The sequence below is a fragment of the Oikopleura dioica genome, chromosome 2 (assembly GCF_907165135.1).
Source record: "Oikopleura dioica chromosome 2, OKI2018_I68_1.0, whole genome shotgun sequence".
In the NCBI taxonomy this organism is placed as follows: domain Eukaryota; kingdom Metazoa; phylum Chordata; class Appendicularia; order Copelata; family Oikopleuridae; genus Oikopleura; species Oikopleura dioica.
This window is the reverse complement of record NC_137292.1, coordinates 2264540-2282615: the sequence shown is the minus strand read 5'-3', so window position 1 is coordinate 2282615 and position 18076 is coordinate 2264540. Positions and strand designations below refer to the sequence as shown.

Below are 18076 nucleotides of genomic sequence, written 5' to 3'. Positions count from 1 at the left end.
TTTCAGAATTCTAAAACTCTAAGCTTGTTCATCAAGATCATTTTGCCGAACGCTATCATGTCGTCTTTCTGTCCGTCTCAATCCGTTTTTCAATTTCCTCCGCGGCGCGTTTACCAGATTTAGATCTTTCTCGGCCGATCGAGCTTGAAAAAGGGCAGTTTTGATAGCCTACAAGTAGCTATTGAATCGATTTCAACCTGTTTACTTGGAATCACGTTCTCTTCGGAAATAAACGCCGCCCTGGATTGAGAATTTTTCTAAATGTGGGCTGGGCAATGACCGTGCATGAATTTGGAGAGGGCGGAGTTTGAGCCGCTCGAGTTTTATGCATGAAAATCGGAGTGCTTGTTATCAACTTACTGAAGTTTTTTTTCTAGAACGAGCTTTAGGGGGTTAAGATCGTTAACTCGACTTTGCACTAGTTTTTTTGGGAAAAAGAAACCAAGATTTGCTTATTCAAGAGGTTAAAAAGTAAGACAATTTTGAAGAAAATTTTGTGAAAATTGCTTGCTCTATGTTGATATTTCTAATTTGCGATGACATAAAATTCAACCAGAGTATTCCTTTTTAACTCGATTGGAATCGTATCTCGGCATGTCTCAGGTGCTCGCTGAGGTCATCAATCAACCGAAACGCGGGTTGAGAATTCGACAAAATCAGCACCGTTCCTCTATCCCCTCTTTCCATAGAAACCGCCAGACAGGGTTCATTGGAGGACTAGGTAAATAGTGATTACTAGGTAAAAATCATGCTTCTTTCCTGCCAGCGATATTCGCCGATAACGTGAACCGGTTCCACGACGGGCATGTCGTCTCTTATCGCGGACAGCTGTCAACCTTTTTGCGCGCAATATCACGGCCGTGCGGACTTCTAAGACCCGACGAAAAGCTAACAAATTCAAGTAGGGTTACAGTAATAGTTCAAAATGTAATTCCTCTAATTTATTCTTACTGACAGTCGTTCAAACAGTAACTGGGCAGTCTAAGACTCCCTGGAAAACAATCGGCTTCATTGTTCTATCGTATCGAAGTTCTCCATCATCCAGCATTTTCGTGCTCTCCACAATTTCCTCCCCATTCCAGACTGTTCGATAAGCGGCTTTGCCAACTTCGCCGGGATACATCATAATCGTATTATTGTCAAGAGGTAGGGCGGTAAACCAAGAGGCTTTCACCGGGAAACCTCCGACTTCTGACCACTCAAAGTTTGAGAAGAGCCAGACTTTGCTGTTGTATGCGCTGCTGTAAAGAGGGATGAATAACGAAGGAAAAAAACAACTTCTAAAATAAAGTTTTGATTCCTGTCCTTCTGGAAAAGAGCAAAACTCCTTCATCAACAGTGACACAAGGTGCATAAGAATGTCCCTCTGGGTGTGGAATAGCAGGATTCCATTCCCAGCTGAACATCTCAGTGTAGTTGGCATCGTCATTTGTCCCACCGATAGCAAGTAGTTTTCCGTCGTAAATGCACACCGACCCATCTCTGTGGGACTTTCTTGAAGTGCTAGAGTAGACGGATTCTGTTCCATCGAATCGCTCGCATCGTTTTCCGCCGTCGAAGCTTCCGAAACAGATGTACACACCTTCGGGCTCCCATTTGCCACCGTCCCAAACACTTGAAATAATTTCATTTGAAAATTTCTTTAAGAAAATGAATACGTACGCAATAGAGCCGTATGAAGTGGAGAAGTCGTATCGCAACTTCGCGGACTGAACTTGGAATTCGCAGCCAACGAGCTTCAAGATTCTTGTTTTAGGAACACCGTAGGTTGTGTAGCCACCGAAGGCGTAGACTTCGTTTTTATAGACTACGTAGCCGGCTCCGTTGAGCACAGTGAAGGAATTCGAACCCGACTCTAGAAATTCATTACGATTCCGATTTTTTTAAATATGATTTACCGGGAAGTTGGATTGACAGATTTTCAAAAATCTCGCCCCACTCATCGGTAGCAAAGAACACAGTTTTATCCGTAGACTCTGGATCACCAAGGTGAACAATTCTTCTAGAACCTCCTGAGCCCCCATCGCCACCGCAGATTGGAGCATCGCAGCCGATAGCATCACATCCACTTGGGCAGAAGGCGTTGCAGGGACAGTGGAACTCACACGTGACAAAGTCATGGTAGCAGTCTTCCTGGCACTGGGCACCGCTGCAGCCGCTCATGCAGATTTGAAGAGTTGAATTGCAGTTTGCCTCGCAGATTTCCAGGAGATCCTGGTCCCTTAAAATGGGTTTCGGCAAACATTTATTATGAAAACTCACGGGCAGGTTCCGTCGCCACAAATTTCATTGTCACATCCTTCACATCCGTTAGGACAGAAAATATTGCATGGGCATCGGAATGAACAATTATTGTACGAGTTGAAGCAGTCTTCTTGACAGTCGGCACTGGAGCAACCACTCAAGCAGCTTCCAAGAACAGCCGAACATTTTCCCTCGCATTCGTCGGCGAGGACCTGATCTGGGCAACCGTCCTCAGGGCAGATCGGGTTATCGCAATCCTTGCAGCCCTCGGGGCAGAAGATGTTGCAGGGGCAACGGAAAGAGCAGGTGTTGAAGTTGTTGTAGCATTGCTCCTGGCAGGAAGCATCAGAGCAGCTAGCAAGACAGGTCGAAAGATCCCCTTGGCAATTTGAAACACATTGGTCTCCTAATTCCTGGTCACTAGTAAAAAGTTTGCTGGGAGAAAAGAACAGACGAGGACTTACGGACAGGCTCTCAAATCTTGAGAAGCATTGATCACCGACAAAAATGCGAAAGTTTTCATTTTCCGAACTGCGAGTTCGATTCTAAGCAAGATTCTGAAATTCGAATAACGCTAATTTCGACAGCTGATAATTTCGTTGTTCATTCCCAAGGCCTACTAATTACAAGAAATAAAAGTTTCAGCTGATATTGAACTTATCCGGTAACAGTAAATATTTTCGCTAAAAAGTTGTTTCTAAACAATCAAGAGCTCCTTCAAAAACGATTGGATGCATGACATTATCGTGTCTTAGTTCTCCATTGGTCAGTATTTGCTGAGTCTTCTGAAGGTCAATTTTCTCGCCGTCCCAAATCGTCCGGTACGCAGACTTTCCATATTGCCCGGGGAACATCATGATGGTGTTGTTATCCAGTTTCGCGGCGGTAAAACCATACGCGCCCTTTACAAAATTTCCAACTTGTGACCATTTTAGTTCGCTAAAGAGCCAGACTCTCGATGTGCTTCCTGAAGATGCTTGGGTGAACAGCAACACTCCTTCATCGACACTCACGCATGGCGAATAATTCGCCGCGACAGGAAGATCTGTGGTCTTGTTCCACTCCCAATTAAAGATCTCGACACTTTTTTCAGTAGCTGTGATTCCACCGATGGCGAGTAGCTGGTTCTCATAAACGCACATTGCTCCATGTTGATGGTAATCTTTTGCGGTTGCGATTCGAGTAGAAGAAGTTCCGTTGAACCGCTCACAATATTTTCGATAGTCCCAGCTGCCGAAGCAAAGGTAGACGCCTTCCGGCTCCCAGCTTCCACCATCCCAGATTCTAAAGAATTCAGTTTCTTCTCATTCCAAATCATTTCCTAAACTTACGCAATAGATCCATAATAAGAATTGTAGGGCTTCACCAATTGATTGGAGAGAGCTGTAAATGTGCAGCCATTGAGTTTCATAATCCTTGTCCTCAGGTCCTCTCGAACTTGACCTCCAAAGGTGAAGACTTCGTCTTTGTAAACAGCGAAGCCTGCGTTTCTGAGGGCCGTATTAGATTGCCCAGAAGCTACCGAAAATATGTCATAGTTTAGACGAAGATTTTACCTGGAATCTGGAGCTTGAGCTTTTCGTAAATTTCGCCAAACTCGTCAGTATTGAAGAAAGCCGCACCAACTAAGTCGTTTCCTCCAGCATCGCCAAGATGAACGATTCTTCTCGGGCCATTGCCTCCATCGCCGCCACAAATGAGCGCTTCATCGCAACCCTCACACCCGTTAGGACAGAAAATATTGCAAGGACAGTGTAGATCACAATTGACAAAATCATTGTAGCAAGTTTCATGGCATTCTGCGCTTGAACAACCTTCAAGGCATGTTTGAAGAACATCGTAGCAGTCTAACTCGCAGATTTCCTTCAGCTCTTCATCTCTAAAAATGGTTCCAATCTGGCTACTTTTGATTTTCTTACGGGCAAGTTCCATCATCGCAAATTTCATTTTCACATCCCTCACATCCATCTGGGCAAAAGATGTTACAGGGGCATCGGAATGAGCAAGTGCTGTACGAAATGTAGCAGTTTTCCTGACAGCTAGCATCTGAGCATTCTCCCAAACAGGTTCCTAGCTCCTCTGAGCATGTATTCTCGCAAATGTCGGCCAAATCCTGATCCGGGCAGCCGTCTTCGGGGCAGATTTCGTTGTCGCAATCTTTACACCCGTCTGGGCAGAAGATGTTACAGGGACATCGGAAGGAACAAGTACTGTAAGAATTGTAGCACTGTTCTTGACAAGAAGCGTTGGAGCAAGCTGCAAGGCAGGAGGTAAGGGTATCGCGGCAATTCGCGTCACAGAGGTCCCCTAGTTCTTGATCTCTAGAAAAAAAAGGATAAAATAGGTAATTAGACAGTGGACTCACGGGCAGGAATCATCAGCTTTTGTAGCTTGGATAACAGATAGAAAAGCAGAAAGCTTCATTTTCGAGAGATATTTTCTCTTGACTTGACAGTAGAAAGTAAGAAATCAACGCCAGCTGCTAGCGAAAGATTTTGCTCCCAAGAGCGACTAATCTGGTTGTTTTGGAATATCGAAAATGCGGAGAATTTAAAAGCTCACGTAAAGTTGCCTAATCAGCTGATAAACAAGAACGGTTAGGTGAACCAGCTGAAGAGCGATTAACCTGGATAAGCCTCACCTTGCCGACGCTAGAAATCATCGCTGAAGAGTAAGAATTATGAGAGTATAATCAGAATGATTTCGTCAGCAAAGATTCGATTTCTAAAAGCAAGCGAGAATGGAACCCCTTCCGCCCGGAAAGGTCATATTTACGAGGGCTTTTTACAAACAAATCAGACCAGCATAAACAGTAACGAGAACGAACAAGATTTGCAAAACCGCTTCCTGTTTTGTCCTTGAATTCCGTTCGAAATCAAGTGCGGTTCTTTTTATACATCAGGAATTTAAAAGTTTTGACTTTGTTAGATGATGGATTTTTTTTTCTTTTCTAAAGACGGAAATCCATTTACAAAGTTCTTGACCAGTTTTGACAATATTTTCTTCCGGCAAAAATGTACCCTGGTTATTTCGTAAAAATACGGAACGCCACGAAAGCCGCAAATTATTTTCATTTGCGCCGTTTGGTAAACAGTTTAAAACGTAGATTTACTTCCTTATTAGAATGCGCATAAAAATGTTCTCGAGCGAGTTTATTGTGGCTCATGTCATTGAACGTGGGCTTCGGAGCTAAATCCCATAAGCGGACTTGAGATAACAACGAACGAAAAAAGGAATAAGCAGCTGATAAAATGCGTAAAGATTGTTGATTTGTTGGTTGAATCACGTTTTTGGCAATGTTTTGGGAAGAGTTGTTTTCAAAATTTTATTAACAAAGAAGGAAAATGAGCAGAGCAGCTGAATGATAATTTATCATTGATAAAAATTAAACCCTTTGATTTATGCTTTATTATAGCCTTTGATGATAAGAAAAAATGGTCGGAAAACAGGTTTGCTCGTAATTATTTCAATATTCGTTGAAGTGGCCGTGGAGTTCGCGCTCTAGAAAAGAACCGTAAACCGTCCAATTCCGTATTCGTCACACTCAGCCCACTTTGCATTTTTGTTAACGGAACAACACTTTTTTCTCTCAAGAAGGTTGCCGCATCTTGAAAACACTGAAAAACAAGGGACGCGTTCTAAATCTGAATAAAATTCATTCCCTTCACGTGACGTTTTCCAGTACACCTGGAAGGGCTCAAAAATGAGAAGAGTGAATTAAATCAGAGTCGGATGGAAAATATTTTGATCAAAAATAACGGTTTCTCGAACCTTGCTGGCGTTGGAATCAACGAGGAAATTTTGGCCTAGACTCCAGAATTTGTAGAAATTCGAATTTTGCCCACGCAAAAACGAAGACAGAACTTATTGGCCAGAAAAATATTTGCTTGAATTTTGCGAGTTTGATTTCAAAAGAGACAAAAAAAAACAGTAATACAACTGAAGAGATGCCCACGAAGCCAAAACTTTTAATTGATGAAGCAACAACTGTACTTGGTACGTTTCATACTGTGCTTTAGTTCTCTCTTTAGAAATCATAAGTTTTTCTTTCATTTCTCTTGTTTATATTTAAAATAAAAGGCAAAATGCGATTAACATCATTAAGCATAAAAATAATCTTGAATGGCCAGGTATTCAATCTTAACACCACAACTTTAATTTTAAAATTTGATATCATGTAAATCTATTTCAGACAATTTTTACAACATCAAAACTCAATCAATCAAATCCCTTCCGAGCTATGATGACCTCAACTTCCTCATCACCACTTCAACCTCAACAAAAGTCGTCCTGAAAGTCTTCCACGAAGAATTCTCCTCCGATGAAAACCGCGTTTCCGAACAAGCAGAACTCCAGCAATTTTGGTTCAATTCCGGCATCGCCGTCCCGCAGATAATCAAGACAAAGGAAGGGCTTTTGCAGAAGAAGCTCAAGACAAAAATGGCGAACGGAAAAGATGGAGAGTGTTACGTCCGGCTGTTGGAATTTATTGAAGGAGAGATGTTGCAAAAATTGCCCGTTGAGGAACAGTTTTTTTCGGAGATCGGAGAAGCTATTGCAAAATGCCACTTGCTAATGGAAAGAAAGGGGTCTTCAGAGAAGTTCCCTTTCACTTCGAAATTAAAGGTAAGAAAGGGATCTGAAAATAAGTTCGTCTGGGTTAAAAGTAGACGCCATAAATTCACCTTGAAAATTGGAGTTTCTGAGAGCTGAAACTCCGGGAAATTATGTAGTTCGACCCAACTAAAACCCCCCAACTTTTTGAGCGCTTTCTTTTGAGGTATGAGCTGATCGACCTTGATCAGGCGTTCAAGGTCGTCAAGCTTTTTTAGCTTTTCGGAGGCCTGTATCACGTGACCACGTGACCTGACCAAAAAATTTTCAATAGCAATTTTTTTAGTTGGGTCGAACTACATAATGTCCCGAAGTTTCAGCTCTCTACGTTGATGCTTTCTTGGGGTTGATTTTTTGCGCGTCGGCCCTAGTTATAGTTCCTCTTCTTCTCACCCAATTTTATTTTTATAAGCACATCTGGTCAATCGAACGAGTCGTGAATCCAGAATGGGAGGAAAGAATCGCCACTCTTGAATCAGAAGAAACAACCGCTTCAGTCAAAGCGGCGATCAAAGATTTCAAAGAGATATTGAAAAACAACTGTGATTTACCAAGTGGAGTCGTTCATGGAGACTTAAATTCACTCAACATCATCGGAGAAAAAGACGAATCTGGAAAAGGTTCTCGAAAGTGAAAAAGGTTTTTGCTCATCATGTTTTTAGCTGCGCTGAAGGCTTTCATTGATTTCGGTGATGTCTGCGGGAGTGCCTTAGTTTTCGACCTTTCCATCGCTGTTCTTTACCACATGGTGGCAGTCTTCACCAAAACTTCATCCCTCGAATCCGTCTACCAGCCAATCAGCTGGCTTCTCCGTGGATATCTTCATTCCCGGAAACTTACGGAAGCCGAGATAAATGCTATTTATTATGCAGTGCGAGCACGAGCAGCTCAAAGCGTCTTAGGTAAATACGCTTGTTTCACGGAGCAAAAAAACAACATAACTTCTCTGTAAATATTTTTAAGGAGCTTATCACACGTTGAGCACCGAGCCCGAAAACAGGGAATATCTGCTATCGGAAGCGGGCCCGGCCGAAAAGCTGCTCAACGAAATGCAGAATTTGACGAAAGAGCAGTTTCTTCTCAGAATCATACCCAAACTTTGAACTTTGATACTTGCTGTTTTTATTCGATTAATGCGAAGAATAAATATTCACGTGGAAGAGTTACTGCGATAATCATGTTTACCCTCGAAAACAATTGCTTGTATACGGTTTTTTCAATTTTGAAAAAGAGAATGCTCTACCAGCGCTTTTTACGAGTATGAAATTTATATATATAATAAAATATAATTTATATATACTACGATTTTAGGCGACTGGGGGGACCCTTATTCTTTTTGCAATTTTCCTGATAATCAGCGATGTGGGAATTTTGACCATGGATTTTTACTTGGGAACATATGAATGGGGAAACACGGATTGAGTTGGCCCACTCCGCACGTGAGGCCAAGGCACAGGCGGTGTCAAGCCGAGAGTCAATAGATGGAAGGGACCACGCCGCCGGTGCGAACTCCTGCAGAGTCCAGTTCTGGGCCAAGTTTGGAGCAAGTCTCGGTGTGAGACCTTGAGTAAACAGAATCAAAGGTCACGTTGAGCCCGAGATCAGGATCAAGCTCATCCCCGGATCAGCCCTAAAAGTGAAGATATAGATGACCGAAAAATAGAATTTTATGAAACTTGGCCCAATAGGGTAATCAGGGGCGTTGAATCCGAATCTTTGGTCGAAAAAGACTTTTTCGCGAAAATCGCAATTGGCGAATATTTTGCGATTGCGATGCGAAATTTTGCAGAAAATTCGCAATCGCAAGAACTTTTCTGACCGAATCGCAATCGCATCGCAATCGCAGCTCAGTTTTCGTCAAGATTTCGCAAAATGCGATTTTTCGCGAATTTCGGTCTTGTCAAATTGCTCCCACGATGTTCTGACGTAAGTTTTGTTTGATTCAGAGCCTTTTTTCTGTGTTTTGAAGGCCCTTTTACCCTATTGAGCCAAGTTTCATCAAATTTTATTTTTAGGTCATCTATATCTTCACTTTTAGGGCTTATCCGGAGATGAGCTTGATCCTGATCTCGGGCTCAATGTGACCTTTGATTCTGTTTACTCGAGGTCTCACACCGAGACTTGCTCCAAACTTGGCCCGAAACCGTACTCTGCAGGAGTTCGCCCCGGCGGCGTGGTCCCTTGCATCTATTGACTCTCGGCTTGACACCTCCCGTGCCTTGGCCCCACGTGCGGAGTGGGCCAACTCAATCCGTCGTCTGCCCATATGAATATGCTGCTTCAATATTTTATTCTTACGGAGTCGGCATTTTGATGGGCATTTTGACCTTGATTCCTTCGATTTGTGGATGCTGCCTTTCCTGCGATGATGAACGCCGATTTCGGAGAAGATATCGAAAAACTTGTGGGAAAAATTTTTCGCTTTGAGGTTAGGTTTTAACGGGTTTTAGCTTGCTGGTCGAATGTTATTGGTTCTTTCTCGATTCTGGCATTCTTGTGGCTCAGTCTTTCGGTCGGAAGCCATGTCTACTACCTTTCTATTGTGAAGTGGATGACGTCTTCCGACCCTTACATTTTCGCTGTCTACTGTGTTTTATTTTTGATGCAGATGATTTCTATCAATTCCCTGGTCATCATTCTGTTTTTTCAAGGAAATGTTCTTGGCTGTTGCTATTGTTGTTCTTACAATCGAATCGGTAACACAATCTTTAGCGAAAAAAAATAAGAAAAAAACTTTTTTAGACCTAAATGAGCCAACAGAGGTTGAGTTTGATGCAGTTTCTAGAGCTCCTTCAACAAGAAACGCTTATCATCTTTGAAAAATTCGATGTGTTTTAAAATTTATTCACAGTAAAAGAAATGTCGCTCAATTGTGTTTTCCACAATCATTGTTTTTCAAAGTATTTTGGTTTCTTGTTGTGCATTTGCCACAAAGTAAAAATGTACTCGTCGCAGATTGATTCAAGCTCGCTCATCGTTGTTTCCGGGTTGAGGTTTTCTGTTGGCATCGACATAACACCTGAAAATTATTTTTTTCTCAAGCTTTTTTCAATTATTTAGACTATCGAAGGACAAAAATTTCGGAAAAATGCGCTCTGATTCGTCAATTTATAAAAATTTTGGCACCTATCTGTCGATTTGAGTCGGAAATTTTGGAAAATTCGCGGATTTTCAGCGTCAAACTAACCAAAAATTACCTTGCATGCATTCAAATCGAAATCTGTGCAGTTGATATATTCCGAAAGCCGAGCTCAATCCTGGCAAAATTGTATATATTTTAAAAAGCATCTTAAAAATTTTCTGAATATCTTAAAATCGAACTATGTTCTTCGAAGAAAGAAGAGAGTTCTTAAATACGCCGTTTTGAATAATTCTTGACCCCTGATCAAACAACTATATCCGACTATGAGATAAGTATTTGGCTCCGTTTAATCATCAATATTCGCCTTGTACAAGAAGTGATCTGGTTTCTTTGTGAAAGGTTAATGAAGGACCAGGTCTGCAGAGCGAGGACACGCGAAGAAACAAGCTAATAAATCACCGATGTTCGCAAAAGAATCGTGTCTGTCCGCCAAACACACAGATTTCTAAGGATGAGAATATCCAGGAATATTGAAGAATAAGACATAAAGCTCTCAGTAATGAGGATCGCCTGGAATAAGGTCATAAACAAACAACAATCCGCTCCGATCCCCTTTCCCGCTCAGAATATACACATGCAAAAACGCTATCATGCCAAATTTAATAGGATTCAGAAGACACTTGCCCAAAAAAGGATGAGTGCCTTTTAAATCTGATTATTTTATAAAAGTTAAGTGCACAAGTTCTTTTTTTAGTCAAAAAGAGAAGCTTCTTTTTATATCTTCAGAAATATCCGAAAGGATCGAAAAATAAGGTAAAAAAAATTGAGTTCCTCTTCCTTGATTTCATTTCCTGTTGGTGATATTTATGAAAAAATATGAACAGAGTTCAGAATTTTTACACAGAGAAGAAAATGGACTTATATGATTTTTACTTTGATTTTGATTTTTCCTTGGAGGTAAAAGTTTCAAGAAGTATTGAAAAAATTAATAACATTTTTTGTTCATAACAACTTGTTATTAACAACATTTAATTAAGGGGACAATTAAGTTGCTGAAAAATCAATTCAATCAATTATGTAAAAAATAAAATCTTATGCCCTAAAGCCTCCCTGAAAGAAAAGAAAGCTGACAGTCAGCAAAAGTAGACAGAGATTGTCATTTGATACATAAATTATGGACGCTATACGTTCTTTGTAAAAGATAAACTGTACGGTTCGATTTGATCCAGATGCGGGGCTCTTTTTTGTCACCTCTTTTTTGGAGATCCAAGGAGTGGTTTAGAGTTTACTCTTTTCAAGAGAATTTTTATTAGAGGAGATAAACGGATAAGCAAACAAGTTCGTCTGTATCTCAAATTGAAGGTCAGTTCTGCTGGGTTCTAACATGGACGAAATTAAAAATACACGACTCGAGGTTGATCATCATTTGATTAAATATATCCTCATCAGAGCTTGAATTTTTCATCAGAGAAAGAACAAGATTGAAATTGAGCTTTTCGTTGCCAAAAGTGTTTTTACTTCAATCCGTCAAAGGAACTTTTTCAAAGATTATTTTTAGATGTCGCCAAATCCGTTCAAGTCAATTGGAGATAATGCTGGAAAAATTTTTGGATTCGGTCAGCATCGATATCGACCGCCTGATTGCTTCTTCAATTTAACAGGTAACAGAGACATTCCCCTAAGAAAGTGACGATAAAATATTTTATATATAATGAGTCATAAATTATGACTCATAATAGATTTTATCAGAGTGTCGTTTTGAGCCAATAAGATTTCGCCAACCAACCAATCAGGGGCCGGAAAACTACGATTAGCTCAATTTTTTCGGCCAGTCAGAGCTTCCGAAAGTCGAACTGTTTATTTTCGATCTTCGTCAGGACTTTTTAGTCGGCAATCTTTGAAAATCCACTTTAACCCTCCAAATTGAATTAATCCAAATATCCTGTTGTTCAATTAAGGAGGTGACCCTTGTCAGGAGAGCCTTACAGTATCAAGTGACTGCGAGGATGAGACGATTTCAACTTTGCTATCGTTCATCCAGCGCAACGAGACTTCAATGTCGACCGGATTTATCGTCGTGTACTTTTTAATATTCATCGTCGGCCTTTTTGGAAACTTGGTCGTTATCTTCACCATTATTGGGAATTTTCAAAAGCTCAATCGCTCCGCTAACCTATTTATTCTCAATCTTACTATAGCAGATATTCTCCTCATCATCAGGTAAAGGCTCCTGGGCCGTAGAAACGGTGAAATCTTGAGCTTTAGCATTCCAAATACCGTATTCGTCGAACAGTTCAATATTCGTACCAATTATTTGGACAAAGCAGGGGTCAGTTTATGTGGCGAAAGGTTAAATATTCCAGTAATTGGACTGCCAGAAATCGATCTGACGATGGATTTGTGGAATAAGTCGGGATATGCTGAAACTCTATGACTCGGGCCGATCAAGTTGATTGACCATTTGAAGTCATTACCAGGATTATCCTGGATAATTTATCCACTTTACATTATTGATCCGAGATAGTGACCTTTCACCTTCTGAGCTTCAGAGCTTCAACTCGGCGCTGAACTCCCACCGTAGCAAAAACACGATCTACGGGCAGTGGAAAAAGTTCATGTACTGCGTCAATTTCATTTCATTTTTCGCCTCTGTCTCGTTTCTCACGATCATGTCTCTCGACCGATTTTACTTGATCGTTGGTTCTCCTTCTTTATTCACGAAATCGAGGGAGATTTTTCAAAAGTACACGAATTTGATTTGCCTTTTTGCCTGGATCTTTTCGATTTTTGGTGCATTCCTTTGTTTATCTGGTACACTGTTGATCCGAGAACGAGTCAAGTCAGCCTCCAGCTCGATGGGGAAATGGTCAAGTCGACGAATTGGTCGAACTGGGAAGTACCTCAAGCAATTGCTCTAGAAAAACGAGAGCTTTGTGGAGCAGGGTTCTCTCTTCATGGGGGCTTTAGGTAGAGGGACAATTGAGAATCCTGAGAAAGAGTGCACCTTGGAAACTCCGTCAATTCTTTTCTAGAGATAAGTTCTTTTAGAAAAAATTGCGGAGAAAGCATAGTTGAGCATTTGAAATTCGACGAATGCGAAAAATTCCAGTGCGAAATCGCTGACAGCTTTAATATCGGTAATTTTTGATAGAAGCAAAAAAGCTCAGATGATTCTAGAGGCGCCTTCGAGAATGGAAAGTGCTGATGTTTTTGGCGATTATGACGATTATCCAATTTATGATGCGCAAGTTTACATCGAGGTTTTGCAGGAGAAAAGAGGCTGCTTCTTCTGTGTAAAAGCGTATAATGACTATTTGATCTGCGTTGCGTCGATTTGTTTCTTTTTGCCGCTGATTTTGATGACCATTTGCTACATATTGATTTGCACCAAGCTTCAAGAGACGAGTAAAAGGGTGAAGGTAATTTTTGAGTCGAATTTAAAAGGATTAAAAAAATTAAGTTTGCTCGATCGAAAGAAGCACGAAAACGATTCGATCTTCGAAAACGAGTGATTTTGATGATCATCGTCATTTTGGCGAGTTTCGTACTTTGCTGGCTCCCATTCCACGTGGATAAACTTATCGAAGTGGCGAATTATGAAAGATCGAAAAACGATCCGAGCCTGTATCTTGGAGACAGCTTTTCAAATATCAACAAAGATCAAGTGCCTTGCTCGGGGGGAAGCTTTGAGTTCGAGGAAAATACAGTGGTGAATCCTCGATTGGGAAGGACGCGCTGAATCCTCGATTGGGAAGCGGCAGCGCATATAGCAAGCCAATCTCTAGAGAAGTGCGGTGCGGACCGAATCCTCGATTGGGAAGCGGCAAGTCAAAGTGACCTTCCCAATCGAGGATTCACCACTGTACTGCCTCTTCAGGTTGAAAGCCAGCTTTTCATCAGCAGATTTCTTTATTTTTCAGGATTGAAAACAATCGCTGAATTACTGATCTTCTTCAACGCTGCTCTCAACCCCTTTATCTACACATTCATGAGTTCACAGTTCAAACAAGATTTTATGAACGCTGCCAAATGGTACGAAACCATCAGTATTACTTATTCTGACTGTATTTTAGCATGAGCACAAGACTCGACCACACGAGGGAATCTCTCAACTCCAGGGCCAAGAATTTTCAGTTCAACAAATTATACAAAATGCGCTTTTCATCTACCGAATCAGGTAACTTTATGATAAACCTCGATTACAGTAATTTTTCAGTTAATTTTTCAAATGTTACTTCAAAGCGAAATTCCCTCCAGTTTTCTCCAGACTTGGCCGTCATCCCTTCTTCCGAGTCAACCATTTAGCCAATGTATTAAATTTTCAAGCACCTGTATAACTTTATGAATAAAAACAGAAGTGACCACTCTAATGCATCCTGATTTTCGTCATAAATATTCATAGCAGATGCTTGTGAAGTGCTTTATCTGCGCCGTAAAATCCTTTTCAATTAGAAGCTTAATAATTAAATGACAGAAAACCATTCGAAAGTGAAGTAAAACCAAATAAAGCGGCGGTTGGTGACGATATTCCGATACATACAGAGAGAAGAAGAAGAAGATGAAAGTTTTTTTCATGTTTTTCTTCGCGCTAGGGTACTCCTTTTCTGTCCATGATTTCTGGTGAGTTCATTGTACTGTTATGCTGTATCCTTATATCCTGAGCTTAGCAACCTGTGCAGAAAGCCTGAGTCAGGTAAAGAAGAGCTCAAATGAAAAGCTGCGTAGAGTTTTTTTTTCTTAAAGAACCCCAAAAAAGCCACTCCATAGCCCTAACCCTAACCCTAGCTATATGCTAGCAGGACGCTTTGCTTTCGTGATTTATTTCATTATTTTATTATTATGTTATTTTTGGTTATATGAGTTTGCTCGTCTAGAAGTACGTCAATAACCCTCTTTTTTAAGCCCGAAGGTTTGCGTTGCCTGTTCGCCCCATCTGCTTGGAAAACGAAGTGTCGATATGGATGAACTTATGAAATCAGAAATCAACGAAGAAGATCCTCAAGAAAGAATCAGCAAGCGCGGCTGGCTCGATTTTTCAGACCACAAAGATATGATATCGTCCGAAAAAGGTGTGAATGATATGGTTTATTCTTTTTCATCGACATAAGTTACTACGATGAGCCCTTCAGGGACCAAGTCGACCAATCAAAAGTCCAAATGCATCGATGGTGCGAAGCCTGTGCCGACGATTGTGGCTTGTAAAAAACTGAAAAGAGGAATAAAACCATCTTCAGCAGTTGTTTCTTTGTATGACTAGTAAATGAACAATCAATTAACAATGATTTCCATCAAATAATTTTGTCGATAAAAATCGTTAAAAGACGCTTCTTGCTTTAGGAAATGAGCATCAGATAACAGTTATGGTCGCGCGCCGATGATTTTTTCTGATAAATTTTGCTGGTATAAAGAAAAACCATCGGGAGAGCGTTGATCAGTTTGTAAGAGATGAACGGTTTTTCGCTTCTTTATATCATTCTTCCTATGATCATGTAAGTCGGGAGAGACTTTACTTGACTCGATGAGACGTTTTTCAGAGGTTTTAGCGGCTTGTATCTCCTATTTTTGGTCAATCAAAACCAAGCAATAAAATCCTCCCGATGATGGCGTGAAACTAACAAGCGAAGATATGAGAAGAAAGATTCTCTTTTCTAGTTTTTTCTATGGAACCGATGAAGTCGATCCGAGACGCAAAAGGTCAAAGGAAACGCTGCTTCCCCTCGAGATGGATGTGAAAGTGAAAATTAACGGTGAAAATTGGTTTGGAATTGCCTTTGGAAAGCCTGCTTCTTTTAATAAGGCGAGAAGTGAATGTGCGAAAAGAAATATGTCGATTCCGGCTGAAAGGTGACAGTTTTTTTTTGTGCTTTTTATCAACGATTCTAGCTTCGAAATCGTCGATTTTTATCCTGAAAGACCTCTTAAAGAGCATCATCTTGATCGAATTTGGTGGATCGACCCGCTTTTCTATAACGACGATTCTATAAGTTCTGAAACTCAGAGACGAGTCGATGGTCTTATAAAGGAGCAGGAGAGCAAAGACTTCGGGATAATGATTCTACCAAGAACGGACGGGGAAATTTGAGAAAAGGACAACTTGGATATTGCTTGACTAACAACCGAATAAATGAAGGATTTACGATGCGATACATCTGTGAAGATCGCGTTTTTGACGACTTTGGACGGTTTGAAAGGGACTAGATTTTTCTTATTTCTGATTCTAGGGTAATTGTTCATGAAAACAAAACAATCCACTGCCCAATCTTTTCTCTTTACCCATCTTTTATTGAAAAATACAATCTCTTCCCTGCTTCCGTCGCTAAATCTACCTTTAAAGTACGCTACGAAAAGAAGAGTCAGACCGAATTAATTTTTAGGAGACGTGGATTTTAAGCTCCCGACCAAGATCATTTTCAAGGTTTCTCGCTGGAATATGGGATGATTACGAATCGACAGAAAGGCTTCCCTGGTGCGATGGGTATCCTGTTGAAACGATGGAATTTGCATACAATACTGATCCGGAATCAAAGGATGTGATGCTTTTCGAAGGCCCTGATGGCAGTCACAAGTAAGGGACTCGAATTTCGAGTCTCGAAATAACGGATTAGCTTTGTTTTAGCAAAATATTTTTAGCATGACATTCATCTGCCTGAAAGAATAACTCAAATACTAGCGATTCAACATGAATTTCGACTTTTCAATCATCGCTCTGAATAAAATACTTTATGCTACTGTAAATGAAAAGATAGAAAAATTCCTTGAAGCTGATTCTAGTTGGCAAAATAAGTTATTTTGCTAAAGTCATCCTGACTGGACGGTTTTCGTCGAGTTTTCTTCCAGAAAGTGGAGCAGTAACGATAGACCCGGTTCGGTATTTTAACTTGTTCTCCCGTTCAGGGCGCTATCAACTCACTGCCTAATTTTCTGAAGTTTTAAAAACGCTCTCTCGGAAACATCGAAATCGACGGAATCTGGTTTCGCGTCGAAAAAAGCTCGAAAATCAAAAGAAACTGAAAAATGAAGCGGTTTCGCGTCTCTATGTTTGGCTGTGATGTCATGGTCCGAACCAAATAAGCCAATGGGAGGGTGGCGACACCCTCGCCCACGCAAGTTGACGACGCGGCGATGATTTTCGAGCCGCACATGACCGACAGACACCGCTCAAGGCCACTTGATTTTTATCGTCATCAGCTGACTCATCTTATCAACCCATTTTTGGTCCTTCATATGTATTTTGTAGGCATAAGTTATTTGAATTGAAAGCATTCGATATTTATTGAGTACAGTGTGAAGCACTTTTAAGGCCGATTTTTAGATGACAGCAAATTTCAAAAGTGGCCTTAAAATGGATATTTTTTGTCTCGAGTCGGATGACAACAAATTTTTTCCTCTCTTGCGAAAAAAAATAAATGAGGGTTCATAAAATTATTTGGAACTTAACTTTCTTTCACTGTTTTTGGAATATACTTTCAACTTATTTCCTAAAAAATAGAAATAGTTTGATTTTTCACGGCCGAACAAAGTATGAATTGTAGCCTCTTTCAGAATGTGTCCTTTAAATTGAACTCAACATGATTCTTTCTTTTATTTTTTCAAAGATCATATTCTTAAAGCATGTCTTAAAAAAGAATCAACATGGCAAATGCTAAGTAAAAAAGATATGTAGAGATTCTAGTGAAGACGTCAAAGAATAGTGACGTGAAGAAGACCATTGCTGAGCTTTTTCGAAAGAAAAATGGTTAAGACATTCCTCTGCGTATTTTTACACGCCTATATAATGATTATAGATTAAAACAATTGGACTCAAAATCAAAGTGAAAATTCAAACAAGACCGTAAGAAATTATCGTTAATTGAAAAAGTCAAGAAAAAACATCCAAAAATACCGAAAGAAAAATAAAGATAAAAACACAAGGCATCACGCAGTCGATGATAAAAAGCTTTTTCAAGAGACACTGTAACTTTCGGATTTTGAACTGAAATTGAAGGGAAAGTGGCCTTAAAGTGGATTTTTTTAGGATGACAGATTTTGGGAATTTTTCGAAAAAGTGGCCTTAAAAGGGTCGGCCTTAAAAGTGCTTCAAACTGTACATGTATCATGAAAAATCGTATGGTGACTTCTTCCAAGTTATGACTCGTA

General features: G+C 40.4%; 4 protein-coding genes and 2 long non-coding RNA genes across 6 annotated transcripts; 4 read left to right on the top strand and 2 right to left on the bottom strand.

Moving 5' to 3' along the window:
- Positions 1 to 1265: 1265 nt before the first annotated feature.
- Positions 1266 to 2823, bottom strand: LOC145699393 (uncharacterized). The gene is made up of 5 exons (XM_081776664.1): positions 2709 to 2823; positions 2263 to 2664; positions 1899 to 2221; positions 1663 to 1855; positions 1266 to 1614 (listed from the first exon to the last, which is right to left on the bottom strand). The coding sequence occupies exons 1-5, from the start codon at positions 2765 to 2767 to the stop codon at positions 1281 to 1283; spliced, it is 1311 nt and encodes a 436-aa protein (XP_081632790.1). The 5' UTR covers positions 2768 to 2823; the 3' UTR covers positions 1266 to 1280.
- A 9-nt stretch (positions 2824 to 2832) lies between these two features.
- On the bottom strand, positions 2833 to 4678 carry LOC145699392 (uncharacterized). Its single transcript, XM_081776663.1, has 5 exons — positions 4610 to 4678; positions 4164 to 4565; positions 3801 to 4123; positions 3576 to 3762; positions 2833 to 3528 (listed from the first exon to the last, which is right to left on the bottom strand). Exons 1-5 carry the CDS (start codon positions 4666 to 4668, stop codon positions 2928 to 2930), a joined length of 1572 nt encoding a protein of 523 aa, XP_081632789.1. The 5' UTR covers positions 4669 to 4678; the 3' UTR covers positions 2833 to 2927.
- A 1328-nt stretch (positions 4679 to 6006) lies between these two features.
- LOC145698544 (hydroxylysine kinase-like) lies at positions 6007 to 8252 on the top strand. The gene is made up of 6 exons (XM_081775749.1): positions 6007 to 6240; positions 6437 to 6870; positions 7271 to 7478; positions 7521 to 7760; positions 7822 to 8116; positions 8170 to 8252. The coding sequence occupies exons 1-5, from the start codon at positions 6192 to 6194 to the stop codon at positions 7959 to 7961; spliced, it is 1071 nt and encodes a 356-aa protein (XP_081631875.1). The 5' UTR covers positions 6007 to 6191; the 3' UTR covers positions 7962 to 8116; positions 8170 to 8252.
- A 274-nt stretch (positions 8253 to 8526) lies between these two features.
- Positions 8527 to 9722, top strand: LOC145699494 (uncharacterized). Its single transcript, XR_014134029.1, has 3 exons — positions 8527 to 9262; positions 9309 to 9554; positions 9601 to 9722. It is a non-coding gene; the product is annotated as an uncharacterized LOC145699494 (long non-coding RNA).
- Positions 9723 to 12469: 2747 nt separating this feature from the next.
- Positions 12470 to 13759, top strand: LOC145699196 (uncharacterized). The gene is made up of 4 exons (XM_081776459.1): positions 12470 to 12873; positions 12934 to 13077; positions 13118 to 13359; positions 13401 to 13759. Exons 3-4 carry the CDS (start codon positions 13132 to 13134, stop codon positions 13677 to 13679), a joined length of 507 nt encoding a protein of 168 aa, XP_081632585.1. The 5' UTR covers positions 12470 to 12873; positions 12934 to 13077; positions 13118 to 13131; the 3' UTR covers positions 13680 to 13759.
- A 102-nt stretch (positions 13760 to 13861) lies between these two features.
- On the top strand, positions 13862 to 14264 carry LOC145700256 (uncharacterized). The gene is made up of 3 exons (XR_014134182.1): positions 13862 to 13972; positions 14014 to 14117; positions 14157 to 14264. It is a non-coding gene; the product is annotated as an uncharacterized LOC145700256 (long non-coding RNA).
- Positions 14265 to 18076: the final 3812 nt, after the last annotated feature.